At 42.3% G+C, this 13,149-nt stretch overlaps 1 protein-coding gene across 1 annotated transcript in view; it reads left to right on the top strand.

The window, feature by feature from the left end:
* Positions 1-12,437, top strand: part of LOC110942968 (dnaJ homolog subfamily C member 9-like) — a 39,080-nt gene extending 26,643 nt beyond the window's left edge. The window contains exon 2 of the mRNA XM_022184730.1: positions 11,725-12,437. Within this exon, the coding sequence (XP_022040422.1) occupies positions 11,725-12,437 (713 nt within the window). The remainder of the gene's footprint in view (positions 1-11,724) is intronic.
* Positions 12,438-13,149: the final 712 nt, after the last annotated feature.

The following is a 13,149-nucleotide window of genomic DNA, read 5'->3' as shown; positions in this document are numbered from 1 at the left end:
CAACAAAGATGCCGATTCCTGCTTCTCACTTACCAACCTGGAAGCTCCGGCGTAGTCTTTCAACCTGTAAAATTTAAACTCATTCAAAATCTTTCAAACAATCTATTCAAAAACTAGAATGATGCCGATTCCTGATGTTAGTGCATCACGTCTATTGACTTCGTCTTGTATCATGTAATAGGATAGGATAGGATATATAGTGCATGAGGATCGAGAAACAGAAGTTAGTAGTTAAGAGTGTGATTTCGCTCGTAATGAACCAAGGTCATTTGGATCGAAATCAGAAACTTCTGATTTCGCCCGAAATGATAATGGTTCATTTGGAGCGAAATGTGACAACTCGAGTTTCCGATTTTCACTTTCGCATTTATTGCACATTGACTTTGACTATTTAGCTGTTGACTTGTTTGACTTGTAATTGTACATGTTGTGATATGATGAAATGTATTATGATCATTGCATGTTTATGTGGATGGTGTCGCAACATGGAACTCATTGTAAAACTTAAACTGTTTACGTGTTGAACAACCCGACGAATCGAGTGATTCGCCATGACCCAACTCGACGAAACAAAGTCTGTTTCGCCAATCCAATCTCGACGAAACATGTGTTTCGCCAGCCCAGTATCTCGCCGAAGCCCATTACGGGCCCAGAACGTTAATTAGTGTATATTAGCGTGTAACGACTTCTATTTCACACCTTTGGCAAAAGTTAGAACCTTAGAACTCCCTTGTGTGTGACGGCAGCCCTGTGTTTCCCCAAGCTCTCTCTAGCGATCTAAACCATCATCTCCGATATGTCGGTTAGTTGCATGCTTGTTAAATTGGTTTCTTGATTCTTTGATTTTTTATACATGTTGTATCGGATGTGAATACATGTGTAGGATAATCTTGATTCGTTATACATGATTAATCGGTTACGTATCTTTATGTGAAACATGATGATTGATTTGGGGATCCTAATAAACTGATCAGATTGATATGATTATGTGATGGATGGAACTAGATTTAATGATGCTCATGCTGGTTTGATGTTGATAACGGCTATTCCAATGATTAGGGTTTCCAGTAAACTGTAACTGATTAATTGACGTAACTGATACTGGTTCACGAAACGGGATTTACGGCGAAACAGAAAGGGTGTTTCGCTAAGGGTAATCGGCGAAACAGAAAAAGGGTGTTTCACCAAGGGTAATTGACGAAACATGAGTGTGTTTCGCCAAGGAGGTGAACGACGAAAGGGATGGGTTTCGTCGGGGAAGGCTCACGGCGAAACAAAAGGTGTTTCGCCGATTTGAATAATCAGCACAGTAACTAAACTATTCTGTTAAATTTAACTGAGTTAATTAATGACTGTTAGACACTATGCATGACTTGTACGATGTTGTTTGTGATATGTACCACTTGGTGAACATTGATTTGTGTTACTACGTGAACCTCATGAATGCAAACTGATCATGTATACGTGCATACCTTAGGACGTGATTGATTAACTGTGAGCGCATACTTAGCATACCAAGCAAACCAAGGTGAGTTCACACTCATACCAAGGCATGGGATTCCCGGGGTTGGGAATGGGTTGGAATATTGGAATTGAACAGTTACTCGTACCTACGCTATTGCTAGACTATCTACCATCGTCCTCAGTTAGGCAGGGCACTTACGTAAAACCTACGTAAACTAGTACTTACCACTGTCCTCAGGGTTCGAGGGACACTTACGTAAAACCTACGTAAACTCATACTTACCACTGTCTTCCGGGTCAGGAAGGACACTTACGGTTACGTAAAACCTACGTAAACTCATACTTACCACTGTCTTCCGGGTCAGGAAGGACACTTACGTAAATCCTACGTAAACCCCCGCATACCACTATCCTCGGTAAAGAAGGGCACTTACGTAAAGCCTACGTAAACCTCGTACGTACTCCTGTTCTCGGGTTAAGAAGAACACTTATGGTTACGAATAGTCTAGTGTATTTAAACATGGGAAGCCCCCACTAATTGAACATACAACTGATTTAGTTAACATCGCATGGTTATGCAACGAACTTACTTACTGTGAACTCGCTCAACTAGTTGTTGACTCTCTGTTACATGCCTTGCAGGACCTTAGGTACTATGGAGCTTGCACAGGAGGCGCGGTCGTTGTGGGTACGGATCGTGCATGTTTCGTTAAACACTTTATGACATTTCATACTTTACTTATGTTGGGTTTTATTAATACGCTTCCGCTAAACAGTGATGACATACTTATATTTTGAACACCTTTCATATTGGTGGTTGAATGACATTTACTTTTACTTATTAATTACATGTTCAGTATGATTGGTGGCTTGATCCTGGTCATGTCACGCCTCCAAGCGGTGATACTCCGCAAGTGGATATTGGGGGTGTGACAGATTGGTATCAGAGCCATTGGTTATAGGGAACTTGGTTTTAATATGGGGAAAACGTTTTTATTAAGACCAGACTATAACCAGAAAAATGCTCTCAACGATCCACAACGACGCTTCGCTCCACGTGCAAGACTCAACATCTTAGGTAATATGGTTTATGTTTGTTACCTGCTTGCTAGATTATATAGAACTTTGCTCAGGGTATGCTTAGGCTAACGTGACAACCATTGCTTGAGAATACTTATGTGCTTACACTCTTCTGTCACCGCATTATTCGCGAACCTTTCTCACTAAATGTTGCCTTTGATATGAAGATCAATGGCTGGACGTATTAACCTGACTCAAGCCCAGTTGACGGCTCTTATCAACGAACAAGTAGCTGCGGCACTTGCAGCTGCACAAGCAGGTAGTATACCCTGCGGATGTAAATCACACTAGGATCTTTAGATCCTACATTCCTAAACCATCTCTTTTGTTTATCCTTGTCCTACTCTTACACAATAGGTCAACCCGCTCAACAACATGTCTGCACATTCAAGAACTTCATGGACTGTCGCCCAGACACGTTCAGTGGCACGGAAGGAGCAGTGGGACTCCTCCATTGGTTCGAAAAGCTCGAGTCGGTATTTGAAATGTGCGAATGCCCTGAGGCTCGCAGGGTCAAGTACGCCACTGGTACTTTGGAAGGAATCGCGCTAACCTGGTGGAATGCGCAAGTTTAGCTTTTAGGGTTGGCAGCTGCTAACGCTACCCCTTGGAAGGATTTCAAGGAACTGATCAAAAGGGAATACTGCTCACGTGACGACATCCACAAGTTAGAAGTGGAGTTTTTCAATCTGAAAATGACGGGGTCAGAAATCGAGGCATATACTAAACGGTCAAACGAGCTGCTGTGTCCAACTATGGTGGACCCTCCCGTCAGGCGTATAGAGTTATACCTCAAGGGGCTGGCACCAGAAATTCAAAGCCACGTGACGTCGGCCAATCTTAATAACATTCAAGATATTCAGCGCCTTGCTCATTGTCTCACGGATCAGGCAGTGGAACAAGACAGGCTGCCAAAACGTATCAGCGCTACTACTGCTACCACTTCAGCAACTACTCCTGCTACTCCCAGCGACAATAAGAGAAAGTGGGAGGGGGATTCCAGTAAAGGATCAGCTACAGTTCAGTCTCAGATTCAGCAACGCAAGACTGATAACTACCAGAGCCCCGGTCAGCAATCTTCTGGTAGTCGCGGGCAGAAAGGATACCAGGGGAATCATCCCAAGTGCAAAAACTGTAACAGACACCACAGTGGCCAGTGCAATAAGGGTCGTTGCCAGAGGTGTCTCAAAATGGGTCATGAGGCCAAGGATTGTAGGAGCCCACGGCCTGTGACTCAGAACCAGCAGCAGCAGCAGAACCAGCAGAATCAGCAGCGAGGAAACCGAGGCTGTTTTCAGTGTGGTGCTGAAGGTCATTTCAAACGTGATTGCCCCCAGCTAAACCAAAACCAGAATCGTAACAACAAAAACCAGGGTAATGGGAACAACAATAACGGGGGAAACAACAATAATGGCAATGAAGCTAGGGGTCGTGCATTTATGCTGGGTCAGGGTGACGCAAGGAACGATCCTAACGTGGTCATGGGTAAGTTTCTTCTCGACGACTTTTTTGTTACTGTTTTGTTTGATTCGAGTGTGGATACCAGTTATGTGTCTTTAAAAGTTAGTCAAATGTTAAAACGTACACCAACACCTCTAAACACCAAACATGTAGTAGAATTAGCTAATGGCAAAAGCGTAGAAGCCACGCAAGTAGTCAAGGGTTGTAACATCGTCTTAGCTGGTCAGACCTTCTCGATCGACCTCATTCCCAGAGTTTTGGGTAGTTTCGACATCGTTATTGGGATGGATTGGCTGTCCCGTCAGCAGGCAGAAATCGTATGCAAGGAAAAGATAGTTCGCACTCCTCGTTCTGGCAAAGAACCTCTCGAAATTCAAGGCGACAAGAGTGGTGCTGTGGTTGGCATCATCTCCTTCTTGAAGGCTCAGAAATGTTTACGAAAGGGGCACACTGCCATCTTGGCACTTGTTACTGATGCATCAGCAAAGGAAAAGAAATTGGTAGATATTCCAGTGGTATGTGACTACCCTCAAGTGTTTCCTGAAGATTTACCTGGTCTACCGCCTCATCGCCAGGTCGAGTTTCAAATCGAGCTAGCACCAGGAGCAGCACCAATAGCTCGCGCACCGTATCGATTAGCTCCAACAGAACTGGAAGAACTGTCAAAGCAACTACAAGAGCTCTTGGATAAGGGTTTTATCCGTCCTAGCTCTTCGCCCTAGGGGGCTCCAGTGTTATTCGTGAAAAAGAAGGACGATACCTTCAGGATGTGCATAGACTACCGTGAACTCAACAAGGTGACCGTGAAGAACCGCTATCCTCTTCCACGTATTAACGACTTATTCGACCAGTTGCAAGGGTCGAGCTACTACTCCAAGATTGATCTAAGGTCAGGTTACCATCAGCTGAGAGTCCGGGGTGAGGACGTCTCTAAGACAGCATTCAGAACTCGCTACGACCACTACAAGTTTCTAGTCATGCCTTTTGGGCTAACGAACGCACCGGCAGTCTTTATGGACCTTATGAACAGGGTGTGCAAACCCTATCTAGACAAGTTCGTCATCGTTTTCATCGACGACATTCTGATTTACTCCAAGAGTCAGGAGGAACATGAGCAGCATTTACGGCTTATCCTGGAACTTCAACGAAAGGAACAGTTGTATGCCAAGTTTTCAAAATGTGACTTCTGGCTTCATGAAGTCCACTTCTTAGGCCACGTGGTAAACAAGGATGGGATCCATGTTGATCCGTCCAAGGTGGATTCAATCAGGAACTGGCCCGCACCGCGTACACCAACGGAAATACGCCAATTCTTGGGTTTGGCGGGTTACTACAGGCGATTAATCAAAGACTTCTCAAAGATTGCACAGCTGCTTACTCTACTGACATAGAAAGGTGTCACTTATCGATGGGGTAACACCCAGGAAGCCGCTTTTCAGCACTTAAAGGATAGACTCTGCAGTGCACCTATCCTCTCGTTGCCAGAGGGCACGGACGATTTTGTGGTCTACTGTGACGCATCGATACAGGGGCTTAGTTGTGTATTGATGCAGCGGGATAAAGTCATTGCTTATGCTTCGCGCCAACTTAAGGTTCATGAACGGAACTACACGACGCACGATTTAGAGCTGGGAGCTGTTGTTTTCGCGCTCAAGATATGGCGACACTACCTGTACGGTACCAAGTGCACTATTTACACCGATCACAGGAGTCTCGAGCATATCTTCAAGCAGAAGGAATTGAATATGCGCCAACGTCGATGGGTTGAACTACTGAACGATTATGAATGTGCCATCAAGTACCATCCGGGCAAAGCCAATGTCGTGGCTGATGCCCTCAGTCGCAAAGATACTACACCTAGACGTGTACAAGCATTGCAGCTCACTATCCAGTCTAGTCTTCCTGCACAGATACGAGAAGCTCAGGTAGAAGCATTGAAACTAGAAAACGTCAAGGCAGAAGTCTTACGCGGCTCAAGACAACGATTAGAACAAAAGGAAGACGGTGCCTACTATGTAACGGGGCGTATTTGGGTCCCACTTTATGGCGGTCTACGAGAACTTGTGATGGAGGAAGCTCATAAGTCTCGCTACTCGGTACATTCAGGGTCGGATAAAATGTACCACGATCTCAGAACAACGTATTGGTGGCCAAGCATGAAGGCCCTCATCGCAACATACGTCGGCAAGTGTTTGACTTATGCGAGAGTCAAAGTCGAGTATCAGAAACCATCAGGCCTACTTCAGCAACCCAAGATACCGTAATGGAAATGGGAAGAAATTTCCATGGATTTCGTTACAGGCCTACCTAGATCCCAGCGTGGGAACGATACTATTTGGGTGATCGTGGATCGACTCACAAAGTCTGCACACTTCTTGGCAATCAAAGAAATGGAAAAGTACTCCACATTAGCAGACATCTACTTGAAGGAAGTGGTCTCGAGGCATGGGGTGCCCATCTCTATCATCTCGGATCGTGATGCACGATTCACATCAGAACTATGGCAAGCAACGCACAAAGCTTTTGGCACGCGGCTGGACATGAGCACAGCATATCACCCTCAGACGGATGCGCAGTCTGAGCGCACGATTCAAACTCTAGAAGACATGCTCCGGGCATGTGTTATTGATTTCGGCAACAGCTGGGAAAAACATCTCCCTTTGGTGGAGTTCTCGTACAATAACAGTTATCACACCAGCATTCAAGCCGCTCCATTCGAGGCATTGTACGGACGTAAATGCCGTTCACCTCTCTGTTGGGCAGAGGTGGGGGATAGTCAAATAATGTGTCCAGAAATGGTAGTTGATGCTACTGAACGGATTGCATAGATACGACAACGCATGGCGGCAGCTCGTGACCGTCAGAAAAGTTACGCTGATAAACGTAGGAAACCACTCGAGTTCCAAGTTGGGGATCGAGTGCTACTCAAAGTCTCACCCTGGGAGGGTGTAGTTCGTTTTGGCAAACGAGGCAAGCTCAACCCGCGGTACGTTGGACCGTTCGAGATTATTGAAAGAATAGGCAAAGTGGCCTACAAACTGAACCTACCAGCAGAACTCGGTGCAGTTCACAACGTATTTCAGGTTTCAAATCTGAAGAAGTGCCTGTCAGATGAGACCCTCATAGTTCCTTTGAAGGAACTCACTATCGACGAGCGGTTGCAGTTCGTCGAGGAACCTGTTGAAATCTCGGACCGGGATGTCAAGGTCCTCAAGAACACCAGAATACCCCTTGTACGAGTTCGTTGGAACTCCCGTCGTGGCCCTGAGTATACCTGGGAACGAGAAGATCAAATGGAACTCAAGTATCCCCAGTTATTTGGAAACCATGCAACCACTACTGAGGCTGAAGCTACTACAGAATTTCGGGACGAAATTCCAAATCAACGGGGGGATGATGTGACACCCCAGGAAAACAAGTGAACGATGCAACTTACCTAGCTTCCTCAGTAACCGCATGCTAAATTTCGGGACGAAATTTCTTTCAAGTTGGGGATAATGTGACAACTCGAGTTTCCGACTTTCACTTTCGCATTTATTACACATTGACTTTGACTATTTAGCTGTTGACTTGGAATTGTACATGTTGTGATATGATGAAATGTATTATGATCATTGCATGTTTATGTGGATGGTGTCGCAACATGGAACTCATTGTAAAACTTAAACTGTTTACGTGTTGAACAACCCGATGAATCGAGTGATTCGCCATGACCCAACTCGACGAAACAAAGTCTGTTTCGCCAATCCAATCCCGACGAAACAAGTGTTTCGCCGGCCCAGTATCTCGCCGAAGCCCATTACGGGCCCAGAACGTTAATTAGTGTATATTAGCATGTAACGACTTCTATTTCACACCTTTGGCAAAAGTTAGAACCCTAGAACTCCCTTGTGTGTGACGGCAGCCCTGTGTTTCCCCAAGCTCTCTCTAGCGATCTAAACCATCATCTCCGATATCTCGGTTAGTTGCATGCTTGTTAAATTGGTTTCTTGATTCTTTGATTTTTTATACATGTTGTATCGGATGTGAATACATGTGTAGGATAATCTTGATTCGTTATACATGATTAATCGGTTACGTATCTTTATGTGAAACATGATGATTGATTTGGGGATCCTAATAAACTGATCAGATTGATATGATTATGTGATGGATGGAACTAGATTTAATGATGCCCATGTTGGTTTGATGTTGATGACGGCTATTCCAATGTTTAGGGTTTCTAGTAAACTGTAACTGATTAATTGACGTAACTGATACTGGTTCACGAAACGGGATTTATGGCGAAACAGAAAGGGTGTTTCGCCAAGGGTAATCGGCGAAACAGAAAAGGGTGTTTCGCCAAGGGTAATTGACGAAACATGAGTGTGTTTCGCCAAGGAGGTGAACGACGAAAGGGATGGGTTTCGTCGGGGAAGGCTCACGGCGAAACAAAAGGTGTTTCGCCGATTTGAATAATCAGCACAGTAACTAAACTATTCTGTTAAATTTAACTGAGTTAATTAATGACTGTTAGATACTATGCATGACTTGTACGATGTTGTTTGTGATATGTACCACTTGGTGAACATTGATTTGTGTTACTACGTGAACCTCATGAATGCAAACTGATCATGTATACGTGCATACCTTAGGACGTGATTGATTAACTGTGAGCGCATACTTAGCATACCGAGCAAACCAAGTTGAGTTCACACTCATACCAAGGCATGGGATTCCCAGGGTTGGGAATGGGTTGAAATATTGGAATTGAACAGTTACTCGTACCTACGCTATTGCTAGACTATCTACCATCGTCCTCAGTTAGGAAGGACACTTATGTAAAACCTACGTAAACTAGTACTTACCACTGTCCTCAGGGTTCGAGGGACACTTACGTAAAACCTACGTAAACTCATACTTACCACTGTCTTCTGGGTCAGGAAGGACAATTACGTAAATCCTACGTAAACCCCCGCGTACCACTATCCTCGGTAAAGAAGGGCACTTACGTAAAGCCTACGTAAACCTCGTACGTACTCCTGTTCTCGGGTTAAGAAGAACACTTATGGTTACGAATAGTCTAGTGTATTTAAACATGGGAAGTCCCCACTAATTGAACATACAACTGATTTAGTTAACATCGCATGGTTATGCAACGAACTTACTTACTGTGAACTCGCTCAACTAGTTGTTGACTCTCTGTTACATGCCTTGCAGGACCTTAGGTACTATGGAGCTTACACGGGAGGCGCGGTCGTTGTGGGTACGGATCGTGAATGTTTAGTTAAACACTTTATGACATTTCATACTTTACTTATGTTGGGTTTTATTAATACGCATCCGCTAAACAGTGATGACATACTTATATTTTGAACACCTTTCATATTGGTGATTGAATGACATTTACTTTTACTTATTAATTACATGTTCAGTATGATTGGTTGCTTGATCCTAGTCATGTCACGCCTCCAAGCGGTGATACTCCGTATGTGGATTTTGGGGGTGTGACACGAAATTAGCTCAAGTATATATAGTGCATTGTTTGTTTCATTTGGCACGGAATCAGGATTGTGTAACGAAGTGCTGCCAAATTGCTCTCAGGTTGTAATCAGTGTTAAATCAATACAAGCGGCATTATAATTACTTTGAGCGTCCGTTTCATTGATTCCGCCTTTGACTCGGATAGAAAACTCTTCTGATCGACTCATTCGGGTCCAACAACGATCTTACAAGTGGTATCAGAGCACAGGAGGAAGAGTTTAGCTCAATTGCATCAGATTTTCTGTCTTCTACACTTTCTTTCTTCAACAGAACAAAATTTAACGGCCAAAAGCTGGTCAATTTTTCACAGACTGTGTATAAGTGAATATTAACAAAGCCTTGAAAGTTACAGGACAAAATTCGACCTAAAAATGGACAAAATTGACATCTGAAGTGATATCGCTCGAAGGGAAAAGTATTGATTTCGCTCTTAATAGCAAAGACTGCTATTTCGCTCCAAACGTCAACCTGATTTTGCTTCAGACTTCAATCTGATTTCGCTCGAAAGCCTTAAAGTCTAATTACGCTCGAAGTGTTATTACTTGATTTCGCTCGAGAGTGTCTTGTGTGCTATCTCGCTCGAAACTGTATTTGGGTTGATTTCACTTGAAGTGTTATTTCTTGATTTCGCTCGAAAGTGAACTTTTTCGCGTCAAGTTCATTTCACGTCAATGAGTGTCGGTTTATTTCAGACTATTTGATACTGTTTAAACTGATTAAGTTTGTTTGTTTGTTTTGCTCTCAGGTGATTGAAGATGTCTAGCAGCGGTGAAGAATTTTACAACACATTTTATAACGCGTTCACTTCCGAATCGACAGAGAGAAGATCCGAGATGAGAGAATATTCGAAGGAAATCTCAGAGATTTTGAAATTTGAAAACATGTATGGAAGCCAACAGAAACCACCGAAGCTTATGAAAGTTGAGATTATAACTGGTGGAAAACCGACTTGAGGGTTGGGTAAAAGCTTTCGCTCCTGAAAGTTGGTTAAAACTGAAAAATGATGATAAAGCACCAGCAAAAGAAGGAGGGGAGTTATTAAATGAAGAAGAGTTTACAGAAAAAGATATAAAAATGTTGTGGCTGAATATAAAATGATAACATTGATCAAACAGTCAGTAAGAGAAGATATTATTTCGTTACTCGTACAAGAAAAAACTTCAAAGAGTTTGTGGGAAGCGTTAGAGAGAAAATGTGTAGGAAGTAATGAAATTGTAAAAAACAAAAAGAAATTGTTGCGTAAAGAGTTTGATTTATTCAGTTGCATGAAAAATGAATCTGTTTGTAAAATGATCGAGAGATTTGGACATCTGAAAATGGAGCTGGCCAGACACAAAATCACATATACTGAAGAGGAGCTGGTTGATAAACTGTTTGACTCATTGCCAAATGATCAGGATTGGCAATACTTCGCTTTAATGTTGAAAAACACAATCAAGCCTGAAGAGTTAACAGTAGATTTGCTGATCGAAAGACTTGAAAGCCATGAGTTGGAGATAAAGAGATCTAAAGTCAACAATCCAGCTTATCAGCAGAATGTAGAACTTTACTACAGAGGAAATGTACCACAGGCTGGCTCTCCAAGAACAACGTTTTCTGCAGAAAGTTTAAATTCAGTGAACAGTGAAAGTCTTCATAGTGGTTTTCACAATGGATCGTCTTCAACAACTTCAAGCCAATCTGCTTCAAAGAATTTGTTTCAGTGTAATATCGCAGTGGATTTGAAGAATGGGCAAAATTTCAGTGAAGAGTCAGCTAAACAACAGATGGTTTTCTTGGCATCTGTGCTTGAGTCATACGAAAGTCTCGTTGCAGGGAAGATTGGCAACACCAACTTGACAAAAGAAGATTACGATCAAACCGACCCTAAGGAGATGGAATTGATCGACATAAGATGGTGCATGGCCAGTGCAGTGAGGAGGGCACAGCGCTTCATGGAGATAACAGGAAGAAAGTCTATTGGTGGACCTTCTACCAAATTAGGCTTTGATAAATCAAAGGTGACATGTTTCAAATGTAAACAAAAAGGTCACTTTAAGCGCGAGTGCATAAATGATTATGCTGATGATTCTGAAAACCCATTCAAAGAAGATTATTACAAGAAAGCGATTTATCATCAGAACAAATCAGAACCACCAAGATTGAAGCAATATGAAGAAAAATCAAGAGCTCTTGCAGTTATACATGACGATGAAGGTTACGACTGGAGTCAAGTTTGCCCTGAAGAAGATGAAGTTGGATATGCATGTGTCGCCAATGTTGATCATGATAGTTGGTGGAGAAGAGACAATGCGAGATGGGAGATTAGCAAGTTGGATGAACCATTTAAGGAAGCACAAAGAGCCAAGAGATGGAATGCAGAACTAGAGTGTTACATGGACCCACAGGGTAATCCAGTAGTTGATCCGTCAAAAGTGGATTTTGATGCAGTATCCAATTTGTTTCCAAATGAGGGCACTTTCAACACAAGAAGGCTTTCTGATAAAAGTTACTTGCCGGATTTAATGAACAAGATAAAAGAAGTCTTTGAAGCAAGTCTACCAAAGGTAGTGGAAATGAAAAAGAGGAAGGAAGAGGAGTTGAAAAAGCTGATTGAAGAAGTGAAGATTACTACAAAGCTTGCTGTTGAAAAGGAACAGAAAGATGAAGAAGAACAGAAGGAGAAAGAAGAACCGGTGCTGAAAGAATCTGAGGAGAAGATTGAGAATTTGAAGTTGGGTAGTGATGAAGGTGCTGGTGATGAAAAGAAGGAAAAGCTGAAACAGACAGAGGCAGCTAAAAACACTGATGTGCCAATTACTGAGGTAAATTCTGATTCTAAAATCTTGAAACCAACTGAACAATGCAAGAAATGCATGGAAACTTGCAGAGCTTGTATTGAAAAAGATGACATTATAAAAACAAATTAAATTGAAACAAACAAACTTGAAAATGTTTTCAAAATGAAATGCAAGGAAATGATTGAAACAGAAGAAATTTTGAAACTAAAAGTTGAAAAACTGACACAGAAATGTCAAGGTCTTGAAAAGGATAATGGGGTTTATCGACAACTGTGTACAGCAAAATGTGTCGATTGTGGTGAAAAAGAAACTAAGTTTCTAGATTTACAAAAACAGTACGATTCTTTAAAATGGTCGAGTCAGAGAGTACAAGAAGCATATGATACTTTGAAGAGACAAGTCAAAAGTTTTGATCGAAGATTGTCTGAAACTTTAACAACCAAAGAAATGTATGAGAGACAGTTTAGAGAAAAGCAACTTGAATTAAACAAGTGTGTTGATGAAGTTGCTAATCTCAAACAAGTCTTGGCTGAAAAAGAAAAGGTTGTTACCAAACTTCAAAGTTATCATAACTCTTCGTACATTCTCGAACGCATCTTCAACATCACACCAGATGATAAAGATACTGACAAAAACAAAAAGGGTATTGGTTCAGAATTTCATCAGGTACCACCACCATTGAGAAACAATTATACTTTTTATGATGAGGAAAAGGTGGCAAAAGGTCTGAACATAGTTGACCAATTACCTGAATGTATCGATGTGACTTACACCAAATCTGATGAAGCTGATGATTCAGAGGTGGTAAGTAAGGTTGTTGAAAGCGTTTTGAAAGATGATT

The sequence above is a fragment of the Helianthus annuus genome, chromosome 5, assembly GCF_002127325.2.
Source record: "Helianthus annuus cultivar XRQ/B chromosome 5, HanXRQr2.0-SUNRISE, whole genome shotgun sequence".
Taxonomy (NCBI): Eukaryota; Viridiplantae; Streptophyta; class Magnoliopsida; order Asterales; family Asteraceae; genus Helianthus; species Helianthus annuus.
Note: the sequence above shows the minus strand (reverse complement) of the source record. Positions and strands in the feature narration are given on the sequence as shown.